The sequence below is a fragment of the Sphaeramia orbicularis genome, chromosome 22, assembly GCF_902148855.1.
Source record: "Sphaeramia orbicularis chromosome 22, fSphaOr1.1, whole genome shotgun sequence".
Taxonomy (NCBI): domain Eukaryota; kingdom Metazoa; phylum Chordata; class Actinopteri; order Kurtiformes; family Apogonidae; genus Sphaeramia; species Sphaeramia orbicularis.
In genome coordinates, this window is record NC_043978.1 from 43,670,027 (window position 1) to 43,695,055 (window position 25,029).

General features: G+C 37.9%; 1 protein-coding gene across 8 annotated transcripts in view; it reads right to left on the bottom strand.

Moving 5' to 3' along the window:
• The window catches only part of daam2 (dishevelled associated activator of morphogenesis 2), a 135,531-nt gene that overhangs the window by 23,954 nt on the left and 86,548 nt on the right, over positions 1-25,029 (bottom strand). For 3 of the 8 annotated variants that reach the window (XM_030127323.1, XM_030127321.1, XM_030127318.1), the window contains 10 exons: positions 24,573-24,679; positions 23,128-23,212; positions 22,483-22,589; positions 20,067-20,155; positions 16,947-17,115; positions 13,266-13,373; positions 12,469-12,529; positions 10,165-10,296; positions 4,445-4,615; positions 2,580-2,792 (listed from right to left, as the gene is read on the bottom strand). In XM_030127323.1, coding sequence (XP_029983183.1) covers positions 2,580-2,792; positions 4,445-4,615; positions 10,165-10,296; positions 12,469-12,529; positions 13,266-13,373; positions 16,947-17,115; positions 20,067-20,155; positions 22,483-22,589; positions 23,128-23,212; positions 24,573-24,679 — 1,242 coding nt within the window. Of the gene's footprint in view, positions 1-1,316; positions 2,793-4,444; positions 4,616-10,164; positions 10,297-12,468; positions 12,530-13,265; positions 13,374-16,946; positions 17,116-20,066; positions 20,156-22,482; positions 22,590-23,127; positions 23,213-24,572; positions 24,680-25,029 lie in introns of those variants that run through there. The other 5 variants (XM_030127317.1, XM_030127315.1, XM_030127320.1 and 2 more) reach the window with 2 other exon arrangements.

Below are 25,029 nucleotides of genomic sequence, written 5' to 3' on the forward strand. Positions count from 1 at the left end.
TAGAGAGCAGTACATCCCAAAAGGGCAATGGTACATGTGTGAAAACAGGAGCAGAGGCACTTAAAGGTGAAAATGAAAAGGTGTTTAAGGGCCCAACAGTTGTTCACACAGTTCTTAACATGGACTTTTCATTTGGAGTCGGTCTACTGGTCCATTTCAAGTCAGTAAACCACTGATGTTCCATGAGAAACAGGTTTGTGACCCGTATTATCATCACATACAGTCACTGCAAATGTCCTCGTCTTGTGATCTATGACACTGTTTACTGTCTATAAACCAAGTGTTTACTGAGTTCAGTGCAGTGGGAACATTTCTCTTTAGTGGTGTGGGGAATGGCTTTGCAATATTTATACTCCTCTTTAAAAAACTGAACCAGGAGCTGTTGTGCAAATCCTTCCGCCTGTTAAGAAGTAAATACCCCGACAAATACAGCTGTCGAGAAACCCTCAGATAGAAAAAGAGCCCAAGTCCAGTCCTTTTACTGCACTCTTGGACACCTGACATGTGGCCCTTCAGTGACCATGCACCTGGATGGAATGATTAAAATGGCTGATTGTGAAAAACAATAGCATGAAACTAGCACATTTCATAAAGTTTGTAGAATTCTGGATTAAAATGGACAGGGTTGGGAGGCAGCCAGCTTCCTTATCTCCTGAGGCATGGCGTCTTTCGCCCCCTAATCCACACTGGTGGGCCCCTACCCCAATATTGAGACCTCTTTGTGAGCCCCTATCGCCAATCTAACCCTACAGAAATTAAAAAACCCAAACCCAGGCCTTTGTCAAGGGTACTGCAAGGGGTTTATTATTTAAAAAATACCTCAAAGTTCATCCTGTAGCATCAGGCAGCCCAAGGGGATGGGTCTTTCTGCATGTAAACCAACATTTGGGAAACCTGAAGGAAAAATCCAAGTCTATTCTGTTGGTGTTCTGTTAATCTAAAGTGTTACAGAAACTTAAAAGCACACATTAAGCCATGAAGTGCTACGTTGTACCCTGGTATTGTATCAGCAGACGCATCAACGCTGACTGAAATAAATACTCACAGAAACGCTGTAATCTTAGTTACAGCAAGATCAAGCACTAGTTTATCTTGAGGTCAAGGTTAGAGTCGGTAAGTAGGGCCCAGCCTCGACACGGACTGACGGCACCGAGACCAAATGTTTTAGCACCAGTGGAACAGACCCCTGTATCAATCAAATGAACAACATGAATTCTGAGGAGGAGACTCATGAAAAGCTCCGATGGAGAGCGTTTAAGGATCTGACTAGCAAAATATAAAAACCATTAATTCATATATGGCATTCCTTCATTATCTTCATTCAAACTACAGCTAATTAAAAATAACAGAGTGGATGTTTTCCAGAGGACAAGGTCAGGTTTACGTTGCGTGAGGAAGTTTAAGTAAAGTTTCTCAGAAAAAAAAAGCTACAGTGCAAAGGTGTGAAAAGGACAAGCAGTTACCTTTTTACATAAAGCGCAAAATGTATAGAAATTCACTTCAACAGCAATGTGAACTTGCAACACCAACAAATAATGCATTGCGTGTACAAAACCCAAAAAAATGCCATGAAAACATAGAAAAACCTCTACATCTTTGCAATTAGCTTGTCTGCATCTAAATATAAATATATATATATTTATATATATATACTGTATAAACGCCTAATTGCAGTATGTTTTGTATTAATACATTTACATTTGTTTTCTTTTTGCTTTGGCACTAGTTGATGCCAGAACAATGCTGAATCATTGGTGAGTGGAGGTGATACTCGACCCTTGTGGCACCGTTCTCTCCCTGTGTCAGGTGGGTTCGAGCCCAGACGGTGGTTTGAGGGATTCTCTGAAAAATGTACCCTGGGAATGCTGTGTGCTGGAGGGGGCCACTGGGATGACTCCTGACACCGTTTTGTTTTTCTAATCTTTCGCTTCCTTTCAGTGGCCTGCAAAGCATTCTGGGAGTGTTGATGCAGTGGAAGTTCATATCCATCTGTTCTGTGTCTTTTCTTAGGGACATTTGAGGCAACCCTGACTGTGAAGAGATCCATTTTTTCCACTTCTTCGTCTTCTTTTCTGATATTTTGATCTGCCCTGGACTCTGTCATTGCTCTTCTTTCTGTGCTTTTGGCCCTTGTGTCTATGTACAGTATGACTGATTAATCCCAATGTCTGTGATCAACCCACTCCAGGGGTTATGGGAAAATATAGCAGTGAGAGGTGATGATGGGAAACTCGAGCACAGTGTTGAAAGAATATGGTCAAAAGACATGGGATAATTTGTCACAGTGGTCCGTCCATCTGTCCATCAGTCCCAGCCGTCCTGCGTCCAGCTCAGGAGAAAACAGTTCATGACAACATCCGGGACAAACAGCTTCACGAGACCAATCAGAGGAGAATTTGCATCCTTCAAACGGCGTGGCTGTCCACACACATCCAGTCCGGTCGTTATTTATTTACTGTACATCCTTTAATGTCACTGACGGCCTGGTCACAGATCAAGGACCTGGACTAAAGGTGTTAAGAGATCACCACGGCGGAGTTTAGGTGCCTAAAGTTTTTCTGTTCTTTTTCCTTCTGTGTCTAGTAGTTGACCTTAGTGACGGCTCGTTCGCGGCCTCCGCCCTCCACCAGCTGAGGGACGGAGCGCTTGCGGTTACGCTTGAACTTGTTCAGGTCCTTGTCGAAGACCTCACCGGAACGCAACGCTGACACCAGGTCATCGAACTCCCCGCTGACCTCATCTGACGCACCACTCTTCTTGGACCGTCGTTCCCGCTCCCTCTGCTCCTTGAGCTGGAGAGAGAGAAGAAGTCAGGTGACTGAGTAAACACAGCAGAAATTTGAGCTTTACACCATATTCACACTACCGTGGATATATTTTCCTCTCCTCCAAATATAAACAGTATTTGAAGTCATAAAAATAGACATTTTTATAAATGCTTTCCTGGGTAAAGATTCATAAAAACTTTGGTTTGTATGCATCATATGGAAACCAAAGAAGCACACCACATTTTGTACATGCCTATTGTTTCTTTATGTAAATACAGATTATAATCGTACACTGTATAGTCAGTGTATGACCTGCAGTAGATTAACTTACTGTCACTGCTCAGCTTCAGGACCGACTAAGGTCTCTGCATCTACTGTGAATAATATTATCAGAGGGCGTTCGTCCCAGTTTGCAGTCACTTGTGCATTTTAGTGTGGACAGTGATGTTTTGTAAAATGAACCTTGTTTTTTTTAATGAAGGGAGAAGATATAAGCAGAGAAAGATATCCATGTGGACATGGCATTGGGCAGAACATATTACAACTAAATCTAGTAACAATGTGGCACTTCTTTAACAACAAAAAATCAGAGCCATTAATGTTTATTCTCTAGGTCAGGGGTGTCAAACTCATTTTGGTTCAGGGGCCACATACAACCCAATTTGATCTCAAGTGGGTCAGACCAGTCAAATAATAGCATCATGACATAGAAATAATGAGATATCCAAATTTTTCTCTTGCTAATTGAGCAAAAAAGTCAAATTAAATTATGAAAATGTTTGCATTTACAAACTATTCTGTCACAAAAATGTGAATAACTTGAAAAAGTGTAATTTTAACAATATTATGCTCAGTTTATCATTTATACATGTGCATTACGGATCACGGTGGCTCTACAAAAGGCACAAAAAATTTAGTAACAGGCAGAATGTTGTTAAAGGTTTGAAGTTTGGAACTAAAATGACTTCATATTTCAGTATCTTCAGTGTAATTTTTGCACTTTTTAAATTCATCCAGCAGGCCAGAGTGGAACTTTTAGTGGGCTGATTTTGGCCCATGGGCCTTATGTTTGACACCCCTGCTGTAGTGGTTTTCAACAGTTGATATAGTCTGAGGTAATAATGATGTTTACGTCCATAAAAACAATATAAAACCAAGCAATTTAACATGAAATCACTCAAGAATACAATATAATGCTTGGACAAACAAACTCCCCTGACATAGTATTCCTTAAACACATCAATACATTCTGTGCTTCTCAGCCTACTAACCACTACTTATGAGAAAATATTTATTTATGTTCACTCATGTTAAGGACACAACCTTCAGGCTCTACTTTGTCCTAACTTTGAGTCTGTCATTACACTTTCTAAGCTCCTAGGAGATGAGCAAGAGTTAACTTAAGGTGTATTTCAGTGCAGTCTGAATGTAGACAGCGCCCTCTGTTGGAATGAACTTGAACAGCTGTTCAAACTCACTGAGGTCGTTCATTTTGAGTCATTAATATCATGCTCCCTTTTGATAGATGATTATTATGATATAATCATAAATACTGATTGACTGGGAGTCACTGTGTTTTCCTTTGAGTATATTTCAGGTGATATTTTAGTGGTTGGTGGGCTGGTTCTGGTACTGCCCTGTGTTTACTCATGTGTGCTCTTAGGTTTATGTCTCACCATGGCCTCCATTCGTGCCCTCCTCTCCTCCTCATCCTTGCGTCTCTGCATGTTCTCTAGGTCTTGCCGAGCTTCGCTGAACGATTGCAGGAAGGTGTCGAAGATTCCAAAGAACTCGTCAGGCTGCATCCTCCCTTCTTCCTCCCCAAAGTGCTTCAGAGATTTGGCAAACTGCACAAAGATAACAAAGGTAATCATTTTCACATTTTACAGGGAGTGAGTGAAATCCAACCGATACATTTACACAGAAAGTGAAAACAAAGGCTTTCATCTGTGTGCTCGCAGATCTCTTATGGTTTGGTCTCGTTTCCAGTGAAAGGCTCATATGAGTTAAACTTAAATTCATTATCTGGCATTTCTGCTTGAAGTCATCATCGCAGGAGCACAGAATGTACACACATACATAAGGCCAATGGTGGAGGATGATTACATGATTTGACACCGTATGTCCGCCCTGTTCTGTCCCATCTGTTCACTAAACCCTGCCAGGATGATGCCTTCAGCCAAACTCACTGTACATTCCCACACTCACACAGCTTCATCCTTCACCACAAAGCAGACGACTCAGGAAGGCCCAGCTGATATGTTAACACAATAATGTGATACCGAATGGAGAAGAAAGCAGGTTATCCCTAAAACACCAGCAGGATGTTGTTACATAGGTGCACAATTCATTTAAAGTAGTTTTTCATTTATATAGATTGAGGCGTGTAATACTGTTATGAAACGGACAGAGTTTATTTTTGATGTGTATAAGATTTTTGTGTTTGGTGAAGGCTTGGTCAGAATTTATCTTGATACATATAAGATTTGTTAAGTTACTTTGGGGAGTTGACATGGGAATTTATGGCAGTTAGAAAAAAAAGATAAGGTAAGGGGGCAGGAGTAAATACAGCACATCTAATTTAATGTTTTTTAATGCCCTTTTTAATGCCCATGTCCAACTGCAGATACAGTTTTATTTATAGTTTTATGACGATTTACCGTCGACAGGCTTTAACCGGGTTCTGAATGGTTCCTCCTCCAATCACTTCTGCTGAAACTTGCATTTTCCCATTTTTCCGACATTTGCTAATATTTTCTCTGCTCTTTCGCCGCAGCATGAGCATGCTCACAGCACATTGCATTCCAAGCATCCAGTGTTGTGACTTTGTACATCGGCCATAAACAATAGTTAAAGGGTTCAGCCTCTCAATCATCACACTATACTTCTGATCAGAATTATTAAATGTTTATATAATCAAAATAAATCGTATATAACAATACTTCTTTTTACATCAAAAGTATTAAATTTTTTAATGCTTCTGGACATTGAATTGAATGCTTTTTAATGCCATTTAAGGCCTTAATTTTCACAAAATCTATTTAATGACTTTTGATGCTTTTTAATGACCCACATAAACCCTGAAATAAGTTGAACTTCATCCCACTCCTTTTCGAATATGTTTTTTCTTCTTTTATATATTGCTTTTTCTCATTGTATTTGGTTTTAAATGTTGATATTCGAAATAAAGAATAAACAAACCAACAAGGTATGTTTACTTTGCAACTAATTTTGTAGTAAATCAAGGCCTTACATGTTATTTCAAAGCTATTTTTTTTAGCTCACAAAACAATCTGACAACAAACACATCACGTTCATTCTTATAGTGTTGCTTATATGCTGTGCATCAAAACATACGATATCGTAAATCACTAAATTACTGTGCTGCCATATTAATCTGCCTTCCAGATGATCCTCAGTTTTAAAAGTGTCAGGACGCAGTAATCTGTGCTGTACTTTATTACTCTGTTGTGTGTGGGAGTCCAGTGACAAACACATCACATCACTCCAGTTTATGAGACGTCTAAACACTGTATGTGGCCCCGGTGTTGTGATATGAAGGAGCTGGGGCTCGTTCTTTTCCGAGGATGCGAAACCATCCTGTTATTATGGGCTGGCTCCCATAGCAACCACTGCCATCATCCCTCTCTCTCCTGTAATTACGTGTCTGGTCAAATCTGTTTCCTCTCGTCCCCCTGGGTCTGCGCTAAATGAGTAAACACACATACAAGAAACGGAGAAACGACTCAGATGTAGCCTATCGTGCACATTCAGTCAACTCTGTAAAAGGCTAATTGTCTTTTTTATTGATTGTGCCCTTAAGTATTAATTTCTTGTGTTTCTTTATCATTGATGTTGAACAGAGAGACTTTAATTTGGTGTCGGCTCTGATAAACACATTGTGGATTGAATTTTGCATAATAACCTCACAGCTACTGTAACAGATATACATATGAGAACTGGCTTTGAAAATACATTGAGGAAATACTTTATTAGAAGAAATCCATTTACAATAAAACATAAAGAAGCTAGCTATGTGCTAACTTATGAAGCGGAGCAAGAACAAAAGTTGGTAAATGTTTAATTGTTATCAAGTGTAAGAAGATGAGGTCAATAAAAGAGGGGAAATAAGTACAAACGGGTGTTGAGCTGACTTGCATCACTAAACGAATCACAATCAGTGCAATTTTACTGTATAAATGCAGTTTGTGATTTAAACGTTCAGTGTGTTTGGTGATATTTTAGATTTGGTAACACTAAGCAGAGTGAGATCCTATGTAAAAAATGCAAAATGAAAACTGAATTTGTCTGCATTTATTTATACTAGTTTGAGTTTATATGTATAAGTTGGACAGACTCTATGTTTCAAAATGATCACCAATCTACATTTTACGTGATGACCAAGCAACACTGTCCACAATAACAATCCAACATGTTTGTTTTTTTTGTTTGTTTTTTTTTTACACCAAACTAAGCAACTCCAGTGCTGAGCTAAAACTGAAAGCATAACATATTGTTTGTTTAGGAAAACTGTCATCAGATTCTGAAGAACTGTTGTTAGATACACATACATGGATGGATCAGAGAATTAAATATGTAAATGTGTGAGCCTTTAGTTTCACAAAACAAGGAGAAAAGGGGTGTGTCTGCACGTTGTCGGTCACATGGGTAAAAACCAGTGCTGTGAGCACATTTCACAATACTCTTAAAGAATCACTTTCGATGGTGAACTGTTAGGTCAGGGGTGTCCAACTCATTTTAGTTCAGGGCCACATACAGACCAGTATGATCTCAAGTGGGCCTGGAGAGTAAGATAATAACATAATGACCTATAAATAATCTTACCTCCTCCTTTTATCTATGTTTTATAGTAAAAAAAAGTTAAAATACAGTCAGGAAAATATTTATGTCTACAAACTATCCTTTTAAAAAATGTGAATAACATGAACAATCTGAAATTTCACAAAAAATAAGTGCAAGTTAAACAATATTATTCATTCATTCATTCATTCATTATCTGAACCCACTTTATCCTCACTAGGGTCACGGGGGTCGCTTGGAGCCTATCCCAGCTACATAGGGGCGAAGGCAGCGTACACCCTGGACAAGTCGCCAGTTCATCGCAGGGCTGACATAACAATATTATACTTCACCTTATTATTTCCACATGTGCATTACAATTTACAGATCACAGTGAATCTACAAATACACACAACATTTAATAACAGACAGAATTTTGATAAAACTGCACTTATTTCTCTTAACACATTTCAGGTTCATATTTGTTCAGGATTTTCACATTTTTTGTGAAAGGATAGTGTAAACATTTTCATGTCCTTTGACTTTTTTTTCTTTTCTTTTTTTTTACACCAAAACTAAGAAAGTTTTGTGTTATTTATCAGTTATTACAATAGTATTTAACTGGTATGACCCACTTGAGATCGAATTGGTCTGTATATGACCCCTGAACTAAACTTTCACATCCTCAACTGTTAATATCTTGAGTGTAATTTTTGCATTTCACAAATTCATCCCATGGGCTGGAATGGAGCCTTTGGCAGGCCGGTTATGGCCCTCAGATCGTATGTTTGACACCCCTGTGTTAGGGGGTCAGCTGGTCTTATAGATGATCCACCACTTTGGTCCATACTGCTAAACAGTTACAGGAAATCTGCCATTAAATTGTGCACAGATATTCACAGATCCCATGTGTGGGTTATGATCCAACTGTGTTTCAGTACGCTCTAGGCTCCTCATTCATACTATTAAAAAAAAGAACTAAAGGCTTAAAGACACTGCTCTGGCTGTTCAACCACTGAACAGAGGAAAGTACAGAAGACAGATTGGCGCTGTTTTTAATGTTACAAACCATCCACTAAAAGTGTTTTATTATCCAAATTCACATTCGCGCCTGGATCTGGAGTTTTAACGCTACATTTAGTGCTGGTGCTCATAAATGGTCCTTTTTATCTTAATATTTCCTTTCCATCGGTGGCGCATGTGAAAATGTCATGGACGACTCCCTGTTCTGTTTTCTGTTTAAAGCCAAGCAGTTGTGCTGTTGGATAAAAAATGTCAACGTGTGTGTGTGTGTGTGCCTGTGTGTGTCTGTCTGTGTGTTTTAAGTATAAACCCAACCAATCTCTCTGGATGAAAGAAAAATCCCACCCCTCCTCTAGAAACCTCTGTCCCAATAACCTACGTGACCTTTTACAGCTGTAATCCTCTGTAATGTATGTACTAGTGTCTGGACTGGTGATGGAGTGTATGTTGTGTATCTGTTCAACACATACACACTCATACATCTGTTGCTATGGAGCTATACGAGCCTCAGTGGACCGACTGACGGCCTGTTCTGTTTAGTCATCCTCCTCTTAACTTTAAGACCCAAACACCCACACTTCCATATTTGTATTCCACTGGAAACCCGTCGTAGAGTCAACGAACCCTGACCTGCTGAATTAACGCGTCACATTCCCTGCTTCACAACACCCCACATATTGATACAGACACACACACACACACACACACACACACACACACAGACACACACACACACAGTCATATTGGGGGAAAATGTGTGTGTTTAGAGTCTGGGCCAGTGAACACAGGTTCTTTTGTTTAACTGCAGGAACCGGTGCCCTGCTCCTCCCGTTCTTTTCCCGTGACGTTCCTTCTCTGGCTCGTTTTCCCCTCCAGTTTTCTACCGACCTCCTCCTTAAACAAATAATTAAGCAGAGGGCAGATTCTACGTACAACCCTCCTAATTTTCATCCTTCCTCTCTCTCCCTCTCTCCCACAATCTGTTCATCTTTAAGAGAATTTAAGCAATTTGGGCAGTTAACGTCATTACTGCAGTTACACTGAGGGAAAAAGACAAGCCACACTAACTTCTGGCATTGAGGTACTGGTGTGCAGCGTGCAGCAGCGCAGCAAAAGGCCTGCAAATTAAATAACGTGCTGAAATAAATCTTTTCAACAACGTCTTTTTTTCTGGATCCTTAAGGATTCCCCAAGCTCCAGTGATATCTTCAGCTGACATACTTCCTCCCATACATCACTACATGATCCAGCAGGGTTCAGTAGGGCATTCGTCCCAGTTGTAAGGACTCAGAATGTGGATTTAAAACGCGAAGTCAAAGAGACAAAGAAAAGACAAGGGGAGAATCCAGGGAGATGGGTTTCCTCAGTCTGCTCAAGCCATCACGACGGGCTGCACAGAGGTGTTGAGGCTTCTCCCTTCAGAGTTTTGTCTTTCATCCTCTCTCCTCCTGCCTGACATGAAGGCTTGGCAGTGCAACCGATGCATAGAAACCACCCACATGTTCTCATCCCGTTCACATACAGTTTATACTATGTATCTGCTTTCACACTGCACCGTTACTCATTTATCTACCTTGTCCTTGGCTTCACTCAGCTGGTCCTCCAGTTCAGAGAAGCTGAAACCGGCAACAGTGATGAAGTCTCCAATCACTGCCACAAACTTGTCTCCACGTTCCCTTGTCCTGCTCTGCTGGTAGTGTAGCTCCTATAGGTACAAAACAGAAGAAGGAGAAGGAGAAGAAGAAGAAAAAGGAGGAGTAGAAGAAGTAGAAGAAGAAGGAACAGAAGGAGAAGAAGAGGAACAAGAGCAAGATCACGGAGAAGAACAAGAAGAAAGAGGAGGAATAGAAGAAGAAAAAGGAGGAGTAGAAGAAGTAGAAGAAGGAACAGAAGAAGAAGGAGGAGAAGAAGAAGGAGAAGAAGAAGAAGAAGAAAGAAGAGGACGAAGGAGAAGAAGAACAAGAGCAAAATCACAAAGAACAAGAAGAAAGAGGAGGAATAGAAGAAGAAAAAGGAGGAGTAGAAGAAGTAGAAGAAGGAACAGAAGAAGAAGGAGGAGAAGGAGAAGGAGAAGAAGAAGAAGAAAGAAGAGGATGAAGGAGAAGAAGAACAAGAGCAAAATCACAAAGAACAAGAAGAAAGAGGAGGAACAGAAGAAGAAAAGGAGTAGAAGAAGTAGAAGAAGGAACAGAAGGAGAAGAAGAAGAAGAAGGAGAAGGAGAAGATGGAGAAGAACAAGAGCAAAATCACGAAGAACAAGAAGAAAGAGGAGGAATAGAAGAAGAAAAAGGAGTAGAAGAAGTAGAAGAAGAAGGAACAGAAGGAGAAGAAGAAGAAGAAGGAGAAGAAGAAAGAAGACGAAGGAGAAGAACAAGAGCAAGATCACGAAGAACAAGAAGAAAGAGGAGGAATAGAAGTAGAAGAAGGAACAGAGGGAGAAGAAGAAGAAGAAGCGAAGAAGAAGAAGAACAAGAGCAAGATCACGGAGAAGAACAAGAAGAAAGAGGAGGAATAGAAGAAGAAAAAGGAGGAGTAGAAGAAGTAGAAGAAGGAACAGAAGAAGAAGGAGGAGAAGAAGAAGGAGAAGAAGAAGAAGAAGAAGAAGAAGAAAGAAGAGGACGAAGGAGAAGAAGAACAAGAGCAAAATCACAAAGAACAAGAAGAAAGAGGAGGAATAGAATAGGAAAAAGGAGGAGTAGAAGTAGAAGAAGGAACAGAAGAAGAAGGAGGAGAAGGAGAAGAAGAAGAAGAAGAAGAAGAAAGAAGAGGATGAAGGAGAAGAAGAACAAGAGCAAAATCTCAAAGAACAAGAAGAAAGAGGAGGAATAGAAGAAGAAAAAGGAGGAGTATAAGAAGTAGAAGAAGAAGGAACAGAAGGAGAAGAAGAAGGAGAAGGAGAAGATGAAGGAGAAGAACAAGAGCAAAATCACGAAGAAGAACAAGAAGAGGAGGAATAGAAGAAAAAGGAGGAGTAGAAGAAATAGAAGAAGAAGGAACAGAAGGAGAAGAAGAAAGAAGACGAAGGAGAAGAACAAGAGCAAGATCACGAAGAACAAGAAGAAAGAGGAGGAATAGAAGAAGTAGAAGAAGGAACAGAAGGAGAAGAAGAAGAAGCGAAGAAAAAGAAGAACAAGAGCAAGAACATGACGAACAAGAAGAAAGAGGAGGAATAGAAAAATAAAGAGGAGTAGAAAAAGAAGAAAGAGGTGGGGTAGAAGAATAAGAGGAGGAACAAGAACAGCATCCATAAATGTCACCATAAACTATTTTCCAGAATTTCACAACAATAATCATTTAACTCATGTGACTTCCCAAATATTCCATAATCATCACCAAATATTCCAAAGTCAAAGCTGGTACTAACAACAGGTTACACAGACTGAGGAGGAAACCAAATTATTCAATGGTCTCATCCATTGAAAACACATTGCAGCCATTTAGAATAATGATGTTGTTGTAAAATGATGTTGCACCATGGTCTGTTTTACGAGAGAGTAGTTGGAATCAGCAAGAGGATGACCTGCTTCTGTACCTCCGTTAATTACAGAGGTAACATAGTCCATGTTACCACCTTCTGACAACATTACTCAGACCACATAGCAGTTTATAGAAACACTTTTCTAATTTTTTTGTAACTTTTTAAAAGTTTGCTTCAAAGTTGCTTGATGTTTAAGGAAACCCAGCTTGAGGGTGCACTGTCATAAGCATGTGTATGTGGTGACACATGTGATATTTGGTATCACCTCCCAGTGGAAGGGTCATTTCCAGATCTTAAAACACATCACCTCGCGGTTCATCTTCTCTTTGCTCAAAAACATAATTACAGACATGAGAATAACCAGCGGGAGGGATCGTGACACAATGCAGAAGAACTCACCGCCTCAAGAGCCTTCAGTCCACTTTTGATGTTGTGAACTTCTTTTTCCAACTCTGACAAACTAACAAAAAAAAAAAAGAAACATAAGTGAGACACTGAGATACTTTACTGAGATATTCAACTGTAGTTTTTAATCAGTGCTCAACCACTTCAACATGACTTATGCCTTTTCTCATTTAACCCTTTCATGCATGAATTATGAGAACCTTAATCAAGATTTTTTTTCCTGAGTGTTTTTATTCCTCTTTAGGTATGAACCCCGCCCCCCCCCCAAAAAAACACAATGCGATTGAAATGTTTTTATGAACCTATTTGTCATAGAGTTGCAAAAACGTCCTCTCAGCTGGACACCATGTGTTTAATTTTTGAAGTAAAGAATCATGTATTTACTGATATACTGTTTGAAAACTGTGAAATAAAAACATGTTTAATGCTGCTAATCTGATGTTTTCTCACATTTTAACATACTCTAATACAAGTTACTACTTACTTCATGGAGAAAATATGCAAAAAAAAACAAAAAAAAAAGTTTAAAAAAAATGTTGATTACAGTCTAATAGCAATTAGCAATTGATTTACACTCAAACGTGTCACTTCAGATCAGGTTTAGTAAGAACAGCAAAGTTACAGTAATGGTATGAAATAATTCAGTGTATGGGATGGTGCATAAGCGTCCACTATGTTGGCTGATATGGAACTAAAACAACAAAATCCATGAAAATACAAAAGAATAGCTGGAGAATAACTGTCCACTGGAGTGACCAGTATCCATGAAAGGGTTAAGAGCTTCCACTCACTTGACTTTGGCGGCTTCAGGTACACTACTGAGGTCTCCCTGGATATGCAGCGTGTCAGGGTAGTTCTTCTCAAAGATCATGATCAGGTAGTGCAACATGGTAATATTCCTGTTGTTTAAAACACAAACACAGAACCAAACGAACTTAGTAAAGGAGCAAATGAATGGAATCAGTGAAACATAGATCTGCATCTTCTTTAAAACATGGGCTGGTTCTTCTTTTTATTCTTCTACTCTTCTTTCTGTTCTAATTTGCACCAATAAATGTAATTATTTACAAAAACTGAATAAAATATGGACTTAACGGAAAGTGTAATTAAACCCATTAATGTTATAGTTTGATCAGCTTGATACAAACTACAGAACTGATTTGAATAATGTTGAGAGTCTGTGTAAGTGTAGTCACCTTTAGATCAACAGTGTTTGTACCAGTAGGTGGCATAATGGGACAAATTACAATGCAGTATGTTATTCCACAACTATTACAAGTTTATTTAGGATCATTGTCTTCACTGGTGCTCAGCATTTAATACATGTGTTATTTTCTCAAACTTTCCAAAAACAATTTGAATGTGCACTCCCAGTAAACTGACAGTAAGATTCCCAAAGCAAAGCTAATACATTACAAGGGTGATATTGTATTTTCTAGCATATTAACCATCAAACACCTAAACAGCCTCTGGCAACCAAAACCATCTACTGATTTAAAATGTCCAATAACTTCTGAACCACAAATCCTATTGATGTATTTACATAATTCAGGTAAAATGTAGTTCCTCAGGTTTTCATAGTCATCGGATTTGACCCATTTGGACGTTCAGAGGCTCTGTAGTGAACATGAAACAACTGTCATCTTCTATAACATTGATTCACCAGTAAAACTCATGTATTTAGATAAATGACAGTAGCTGGTGACACTTATTTTTATATTTGGTTAATGATATACTGTATGATGCTGAAAAAGTCACTCTTCCTTCAGTTTTCTCCGTTTTTATATATCAAATAAATGTAGGAAAATACCTTCTTTTCACTGAAATGATTATACAATGATAAATGGTGATAAATTGCTTAGAAAAGGTTCAATATGCAGAAAAAAATCAGTTGGAGGTCACCATAAAAATACCTCTAGGGTTAAGGGTTAACTGTTGACTATTACATTTTCAATAAATCATTAGTTTTGGTGCATATGTGCTATAGTTAAGTTAACCCTTTCATGCATGAATTATTAGAACCTTAATCAGGATTTTTATTCCTCTTTAGGCATGAAAAAAACAATGTGATTTCAGTTTTTTTAATTGAACCTATTTTTCATGGAGTTACTAAAATGTACACTCAGCTGGACACCATGCATTTACTGACATACTGTGTGCAAACTATGAAATTTTTTTTTTTCTGGGTCTCAGGAGGATACCACTAGTTATTATTCACTCAGATATGCCAAAAAAAAATCTTTTGGTTAAAAAAACCCTGTTAATTACAGTCTAATAACAATTAGCAATTGATTTACACTCAAATATGTTACTGCAGATCAGGTTTATCAAGAACAGAAAAGTTTCAGTAATTTGTATGAATTGCATTGTATTTTTATATATATATATATATATATATATATATATATATATATATATATATATATATATATATATATAATTGATGCATAAGTGTCCACTGTGTTGGTTGATATGCAAGTAAAATAACAAAATCCATGCATATACAAAACAACAGCTGTGAGTAGCTGTCTACTGTAGTGACCACTATGCATGAAAGGGTTAATAAAAAATAAGCTCTGCTGCTATTACTATGTGTGGGTTAGTGATTAATGAAATCATATACATCTACGTAACTTAAATGAATCACAAAGAAAGAGTCCCAACTGAAAGACTGTCATATCTATGAGGCATTCTAATAAATCTCTGTAAAATTAAGTGACAGCCTTTTTACAATTTGCTTTACAAAATGCTTTAGGAGTTGGTACTACAGTTCCCATCATGCCTTGGACAAGACAAACAGGAAGTGAAACCCTGGCATTAAGATAGAGGTGCCTGAGCTCATTTTTTGTTTACATCGTGACCAATTTTAGCTGTGGAAAACTGCACCGCATTAGTGAGCAGCCCTTTCTGTTTGCACCGTAACCATGGTGATACGGAAAAACAACAGCTCAGGCTAAACTCAATTTAGTTCGATACTAAATATGAACTTTAAGATGCGAGAAGCTCTGAAGATGCAGAAAGGGTTTTATGCAATTTCTAAACAAATGTATGAATGTTTATCTAAAGCAGCGACATCAGATGGACTGAGCAAATGGAAAGAGTCTGTTAAGTTGATTCCAGTTGTATGTGTTTGATGTGTGAGTTACCATTCAACTGTTACGACTAGAAAGAGTCTGACTCAACAGAATATAAGGGTTTTTAGCCATTACAGGCCCAAACAGCCACTGGCAACCAAATTCATCTACTAATGTAAAATGTTTCATAACTTCTGAGCCACTAAATCAGGGGTGTCAAACATGCGGCCTGGGGGCTAAAACTGGCCCGCAAAAGGGTCCAATCCGGCCAGTAGGATGAATTAGTGAAATCCAAAAATTACACTGAAGACATTAACAATTAAGAATATTAAAATAATTTTAGGTCAATTCGATCTAAAGTGGGTCAGACCAGTAAAATACTATCATAATAAACTATAAATAATGAAAACCACAAATTTTTCTTTGTTCTTGTATAAAAAAACAAAAAAAAACAAAACAAAACATACAATAACACAAAAAATGTTTATATTAACTGACTAGTCTTACAAAAATGTGAACCTGAACCAATATGAACAACCTGAAATATCTTAAGAGAATTAAATGTAATTGTTCTAATATTCTGCCTGTTAATAAATATTGTGTGTATTTGTAGATCCCCTGTAAGCTGTAATGAACATGTGGAAATGAGAAGCTGAGGCCAAATAATGGCAATAAATTGTTAAAATTGCACTTTTATTCTTAATAAATTTCATTTTGTACATGGTTGTTCATGTTTTTCATTTTTTTAAAGGATATTTTGTAGATGTAAACGTTTCGATAATATAATTTCATTCTAAAACATAGAAGTTAGACGTACACATTTTGAAATTGGTATTATTTATGTATTATTATTTTAATGATCCGGCCCACTTCAGGTCATATTGGGCTGTATGTGGCCTCTGAGCTAACATGAGTTTAACACCCCTGCACTAAACCTATTAATACGTTGAAATAATGGGTGTAAAATGCAGTTTGTCATCTTTTCATGGTCATCAGATGTGACCTATTTGGACGTTCAGAGGCTATAGCATTCACCAGTAAAACCCATGGAGTTTGATCAATGACAGTGGATGGAGACACTTGTTTTTCCATTCAGTTATTGATATCTTTGCTAAAAAAGTCCCTTTTTCAGTAGTTTTCTCTGTTTTTGATATAATAACCCTCAACTTTAAACTGAGCTTTTATGAACATCTACGTAATCAGTAAACTGAACATAGAAAAATACATGATTTACACTGAAAAAATGCAAAACTCAGAGGATAATATTATGATAAATGATGAAAAATCACTTAAGAAAGTTTACAGATGGAGAAAAATGAATTTGGGAAGTGCCACAAAAGTAGCACTGGGTCTTTATGGGTTAATCTATCTCCCATTTAGAGTCCCTGCTGACCTCACCTGTCTATGCTGGACTTGGTGTCAGCGATTTTGTTGAGGCTGGAGACCTTGAAGCCGTAGGCGTTTCCTCTCTGGCCTTTGTTCATGAAGTTGCCGAAGGCCAGCACCACCTCCAGGATCTGAGTCAGCCGCTTGCTCCGAACCACCTCCTTGGAAGCATTCAGGATGGCTGTCGAGTTGAGGGAAAATGTAGAGAAAGAAGCAGCTGGAGAGATCATATATGGTGATGGATACGTGTGCGCGTTGTGTAGTGGATCACTTAACCTTTAATATGACATAATAAACTGGCCTATTGCCTCTCCATTCTGGTATTCTCCTCAGCCTCCAATGACACACATGCAAAGCAGAGGCTCAACCCAACACTGCCTGAAGGTTCTCATCCTTTCCTTTACTTTTAACATCCTTCATAATGATTGATCAGTATTCCCCCAAACAACTGGGCCGCTCAGTGGGGAAACCCATCAAGTCCTTCCATCTATCTCTAAAACAGCAGGGGGAAGGGAATATTCTAAACCCAGTTCCACGCTGTCTGTTTCTTCCCCCTGAGAACAGACTTCTCTGGCAAAGTGCAGGTGCTTCCCCTCTCTGAGCAGAGAAAACCTCAGTGTGAATGTGAAAATCATTAACTAAATTCATATTGTTATTGTTAGAGTTCTTTTTGCTGTGATACCACATGGGAACCGTTCTTTTGGCGCCGCTGACAGTGTTCTGCTGGAGGCAGAAAAGTCTGGCGGCACACGGCACCATCTTCAGTGTTCTACTGAACGTACTGGGTGGTCCAGGGATATACGGCCTCATCAAGAATATATGACAAAGTAACATGAATAATAAGACGGGATGAGAACTTTATTACAGCCAGCGATGAACTGTGTGGTTGAGGAACATTTGGATCTGACGAAGATTCTGAAACTCACAGGATTACAAAATGCACTTTTCTTTCCATTCCTGGAAACCCGTGATGTTTTTCAGAGGATTATTTTAATTTGATCTCAGACTGGAGTGGATCGACTATCTGAAAAAAATGTTGCAGTACACACAGTAGCAAATTACACACACAAATAATATGATTATCTCATCAAAGCCCCAAAACGCCTTCAGGCCTTTCCAGTAGCTCTGGCGCTAAAGGACACTGTGACAGCTCAGTGGCGACACACCCATGTGCACACGCGTGTTCCCACAGATGTCGATCACCCTCATTGGAAGCCGCTGGCTCTTTGAAGTGAGCAGTAATGTTTACGAGAAAGGCTCTTCCCTCTCAACACTGGCCAGCTTTCCAAAACAGCCTCCCTGGCAACCTGAAGGCTGGCTTACAGGAAAAAACTGGAGTGGGCCAACGCAGAGTGGGCCACCCGCCCTCACCGTGCACACACATGAGCGAGGGAAGAAATTAAGCACTGGCCAGAGTCTTCCACACAGACATGTTTAATATCTGAAAAATGTTTTTGCTTTTAGACGTATTGGTGTAAACCGGTGATTCTCAACTGGTCGGTTGTAAACTCATTTTCAGTGGGTCATGGGCCTTTGTCTGAGGAAATAATGTTAATAAACCAACCCTGTGCTTTATTTTCTATGGAACTGAGTGCCACCCATTCACACTCCCAACAGTAGGTGGTGGTAATGTACTGTTATGCTAATTAACACCAGATAATTCACAGCATAAAAGAAGATCCAAAAGATTTTATTCAAATCACAGTGAAACTCAGGTATGACAACGACTCCATCAGATATGGTTTTACCTACATCGACAAAAACCTCAGTGTGTTTAATGCTTGAAGAAGTGACTGAATTTACTTTTAATTTTTAACTGAGTGCACTTCTTAGTTTTGGTTAAAATGTACCTATTTTAGTGTTATTGGGAATATTTCCATATTTAGCGTCACCCCCTGCTGATCAGTTTGGTTTATCATTAAACGTTTCTTCTGTGTTTCCATACTGTGATATTCTGTATTATCTCAGGTTCAAAACACACCAACTTTTTATTATATAAATTTGAGAAGTTTAACTTATCAATTTGAGTCACTGCCTGTCATTGAGGGGTGAGAGTGAGTCCTGAAGCCTGACCAGTTGAGAACCACTAGTGTAAACAATAGTGGTGGGACCTTAAAATATGTTGTACTTTTTTCTGTGTAATGTTAATCCGTATTGAGTTTTAATCACTTTTGATGGAGAATGGAGCTGCGGCATAAACCAGGCTTTGAATATATGCTTATTACTAAAATCAGCTCATTGTTGCAGAGTTTTGACAGTACCACTAGGAAATATGGTAAAACAATGTTCTTGATGGGTTCAGATATGATAATTTTGACAAATATTTTTCTTGAGGCTGATTTTTGGTCCTGGAAACCTGATAGTTATTTGTGTTCTTAAACTATTCTTTATACAACTACAACTTGCTGAGCAGTGGATGTGAAAACAGAATATTCAACATAAAACTGTCCTGTATGTGGAGCTGAAGAAAAATCAGCCCAAGAGAGCAAACATTTATACTATGACAATGATGTTTGCAATTTAATTATCATTTGAATGCATTTTATATAAAATATTACCAGCCAAATTCATCGTTACAAAAAAAAAGAATAACTGAATGAGTTTACTTCTGCTACTTCCACCTTTTATTGTTTTTTACAGGGTGCTTGCTCTTTATCCGAATAAAAATTCCTGATTTTTCCAGACTTTTACAAAACTGCAATTTTTTTTTGACTTTATGTACTTCTATACTTGCATGTCTACTTTTTTTGTTGAGATTGTACCTGTTGTATGTAGTAGAACATTTCATTTTAATAAATGTATAATGAATGAATGCATAATTCGCAGTTAATTATACTTTACCGACAGCAACATTTTCAAAACCTATGAAAATCACAAAAGTGCATGAATATTACACCAGAATCATTCCAGTACTGACCGTTTTTTTATACGCTTTCCTCGTGTATTTATTATATTACAAGATCATGAGCATACTCTAAAATTCAACTGAGAGAAAATTTTTTCCATACTTTAAGACTTTCACACAAAATTCCAGACTTTACAAGGTCTGGAAAACAGCATTTCAAAATTCCAAACTTTTTAAGACTTTCAGGACCTGCACAAGCACTCTGTTCTTAATGTTTATGTCCTTACCTTCAACTTTCGGCTTGGCTTCAGCTAGACGCTCTGCAAACTTCTTCTTAAAGAAAAGAGCCTGCAGTCTTTGCTGGTAGTGGTCAATTCTGTTGCAGAACAGACAGAGACAGAAACAGGACACAGTTTAAAAAATAAGAAAAAAACAGTACAACGAGTGAGTTACAATCATCTCTAGGGAGCGAAAGTTCAAAGCCAGAAGTCACCCAGTCATCCAAAACTCCCTGACTCAGTTTTCACAGACCTTTTATCATCGAACAGGCTCCCACCAACCTGGAGAGTTGACAAATGGGTATGTTAAACTGAGTTCACTGAGGGAGGGAGGGGACATTTCAAAGAGGAACCAGGGATATTAAATGGTGAAAAAAGGAAATAAGAAAATCCCAGATGTATTCCTCAGACCAAAGGAGATGCGGTGAAAAGGAAGGAAACTGAATAGGGTAATATTTCACAAAAGGAAATGAAAAGGCTTAATTATCTTGCATAAACAGTTAAGGGGGCACGTTCTGAGAAAAGATGGAGGGCAGAAGAAAAAAAAAACAAAATGTCTGGAGCTCACAGCTGATTTAAAAAGCCTCTGCTCTGTGGTGTGACTCCTCAAAGGGCAGCCATGATGTCTTTATTCAACTGAATGATGAATCACCCTGAAATTTAATTTTCTTTATCCCAGCCTCCACTTAGTGTTTCACTAGTTCATTGTGTACGAACAGCAGTGAGCAAAATCTATGAACAAATCTGAACAAACACACTTTCCATTCTATACATCCTATACTGCTTTATACCTATACTCCATTACATTTAAGAGGGAAATATTGTACTTTTCATACCACTAAATGTACTTAGTTGCTTACTTTTTAAATATATAATATATACATCCAGACCTTTACATCCCCAGCGCAAGAAGGAGTGGACCGCAGGTCATTCCTCCCCACAGCAATCAGACGATATAACACTCCACAGTGACCCCCCCACCCCCCATATCATACCATGTGCATGTGCAACCACAATGTTAAAATGTGAATGACATTTAATTTTAATTCTATATTCATATAAATACCAAATTTCTTATTTTTCCTCTTTTATTTAATTTTTCACTTATTTGTGGTTTTTCTACCCATCTTTTTCTCTGCACTTGCTTGTCATATGTTGCTGCCATTAACTGTGAAATTTCCCCACGGTGGAACAAACAAAGTCATGGCTTATCTTACATGCTTATATGACACATACAAAAAGTTGTGATCATTCATGTGCCTTTCAGAGGCAGCGTTTCCTCTTCGCTGAAGATCACTCAACTTATAATCTTTATTATTGCAAATATATAAACATATATTGAAAGGTATATGGTTTGTGTTTATCTTTATTGATTATGAAACAAACATCCATCTTACAAAAATGCTTTCATACAGGGCAGATACTTGCAATAATTCATGAGCATCTCACTTTTATTAAACTACATATATATTGTGCATATTATAATATTATATTACAAAGTGTATAACATAATAAGCTATTTATAATTTATCATTATTATTACTACTTCGTTATTATCACTTTGCTACTCGTAATTTCCAATGTGCAATTGCAATTTTTCACTACTGCTTTTTTACAGGTTTTTTACAAATCATATGCCTTTCAATGTATGTTTATGTATTTGAAATAAAACTTACATATACATTGTAAGTTGAGCAAACCTGGTAAAGTGATCCCCAGTAAAGAGAAAACACTGCCTCCTAAATGCTCACAACTGTTAGTGTGTGCCTGCTTATATGACAGGGTGCAGTACTATACTATTACTCTACCCTGTAGTATACCAGAATCTGTATCTGAAATAGACCCCGAATCTAAAATTGGATTCATATTGAGAAACTACAAAATTAATACTAGTCTGTTCTGTATATACAGAATATAACAGACATTATATATATATATATATATATATATATATATATATATATATATATATATATATATATATATATATATATACATATATATATATGTGTGTGTGTGTGTGTGTGTGTGTGTGTGTAATGCAATAATCTGTAATAATATAACACTTCTGCATACATTTCTGTACATTTTTGTCAATAATTCTTCAATACTTTTACATGTAGTTGAGTACTTCTACACTGTGGTTTTCCTACTTTATTTAAGTAAAGGATCTGGGTACTTTTTCAATCTCCATTGAACAGATATTTTAGGTATTTTATCACCTAGTAGAGTTATATCTTAATTTAACAATTAACTTTCAGACATCACTCTGTAGCATTAGTATCAAAAACATTAAGCAAAACCAGTGTCTTTGATTTATAGAGGTGATGATTAGAAATGTGTAAGACATGAACCACAAAAGTCAGACTACTTTCAAACTGGTTGTGTTTTTGTGGTGTTATTGTGAAGTAAAGTTTGCACATACCTGCTCATTTCAAAGAGGAAGCGATCTGCCCGGGCCATTCGCTCCAGCTCATGTTTGTGCTCCTCCAAGAGGTCGATGTCGCTTTTCTCAGGGACAAACTTCAGCAGCTGTAAACACACAGGGGCATCATTAAAACACATGAGCAAAACACTATTATGCCAAGACCTTTATCCACACAAGTTTTTTTTTTTTTTAAATCTGAGTCGAAAGTTTTTCCTCTGCTCAGAAACTTAACATGGATGCTCAACCTTCACTGTGCAGGATAACGTGGGTGTCTGAGTTTGACACTTGAAGGTTGTTTGAGTTCATATTCATCTGCTTAAAATGCAGCGTTCCTCTGTGCTCAAATTAAATCTGCTGTTTCAGAACAGACTGAACAGATGCAAAGGTAAATCGATTATGTGATGCTTATAAGAGAGTGATGAGGACAGAGCAGACGTTTCAGTTTACAGAAAAAAATCAAATCTGTGACACCACTTGGTCTCAGGGCAAATCACTGATGAGACCATATACCACTTTCACTTTTTCAGCTCTTATATGTGCACTGTTTTTGCCAAAGAATCAGACAGTAAAAACCTCGATGAGCACTTCTGTCTTACTGTTGTCCTCCATGTACATGTACATTTACTATAAACTGAACCTGACCTGCTCTAGCATATCTTTGGCCAGTTCTTCTCTCTCGTCCATCTCCAGGATCGCCCTCCTAATTTCTTCATTGCTCATTTTTAACCTGCAAAGAGAGAAAAAAAAGCCTGAAAGCTCTGCGGATTTGTTGTAATTAATTACATTCATTGATTGAATGTAGTTATTTGCTCCATTAGAAAAAAAAACATAAGAGGGATGTGAGAGACACCAATACTGGTCTGACCCAGAGTGAAACCCGGGACCAGTGCCAGCTGTTTTTGGTGCATCTGATCAGCGTTAAGTGTACTGGGCTGGGATCAATAACAGCATTGTTAGCCTGTGCATCAAAGCTTTATTGAACAAATGCTGACCCCATTTGGGTCTAGTTTGTACCCTGGGGTCATTTACTATTGACACGAAGCAGAGTTCATTGACTGTGTTGCAGTTTTTTCAGACAGAGGTCTCAGGAAGCCTGCTTATTGATTTGTAAAGATAGTGGGGGTAGGCCTCAAATTCTCCAAAGAGCTCAGGATTATTGCTGTTAGGAGACACCCAAATGGGAAACATACTGTGTAGGGGGGGGTCTTAAATGATGACAATTGATTCTAGTTCACATATAGTGTGGCTCGAAGGAACAGGGGAAATTAATGCTTCTATGTTGATTTTAGATACATTCATGTAGAAACTGTCAGGGGGAATGTTAAAAAAACAGGAGGCAGCCCTTATTATTCATTTTCCTTAACTTCATTTGTTCATTTGTTTACAGTGTTATTTCCACAGGTTCCAACAAAATAAGAAATACAATAATAATTATAACAAAAACAGATTTGCAGAGAGTTATACGACCTATATTTAGCTTGAATATTGATTGCTTTGTGTTACTTCTCATATCCAAGAGAATTTGCCTTGTTTTTTATGTGTTTGTAAAAAATGCCTAAAAAAAAGAATAAAAATAATAATCATGAGATTAAATATGTAAGACATGCACTGTTTTTATGAGGGTGATTTCAGTATTCATTAGCATAGGTGATAATGCATGTACATGCATTGTGGGTTTTTTACTCTGCATCATGTCAGATGTCTGTTGGTAGTTACAGTGACAATGGTGAATGAATCTTCCTTCTGTTTGGTGCCTTTTAATCCATAAAACAGCATACTGAACTGCTAGGACATAAATGTCTATTTTTCTTTATTCGCTACTGAAATACATCCTGACTTTGAAAATGTTTTTGTCATATAAATAACTTTTCCCTCATTTAATTACACCGACAGATGCCCTCCTGTGTCCACTGAAATCATATTTCCTGTACCAGACATAAAAAGGACCAGGCAGAGTGAGTTATATCTCTAAAACCCAAAGGCTGCTATGTCACTGTGGACAATGTTCACAGAGTAATGATCACATCTACAGATGAAAACCATGATGTTAATTCATTTTGGAAAATGTAATTATTGCCAAGACGTACTTTGAAAGCAGGATAACACAGTTCTGTGCACGTCTGCCGTCGATGACTGACAGCTCTTTGACCTTCCTTGTGCTGACGTATATATCATCCATAGAGCCTGTCTCTTTCTGTAACAGACACAAACAAAGAAACATGTTAACACCATCCCCCTTCAAAAACACAAAGCTCACATCTGGTTGACATCGTTATATTGTTTAGAGATGGCATGACCCTATCAAAACATTTAATAAAGTGTTAATTTGGAACAGATACTGAAGAAAAAAGAAAAAACAAGTTTAAATGCTGCAGTGAAAATGGAACAAAAAGGCTGCATTCAAGTCACATTCTTGTGTTGGCCCTCGGTCAAGTTCTTTGACCTGCTTTTGCCGTCATTCACTATGAATGTCAGGTGTCATGTATCATGTTTAAGAAGTCATAATGCAAACACTGGAACAAATTGTGGGAGGTGTTTGAACCT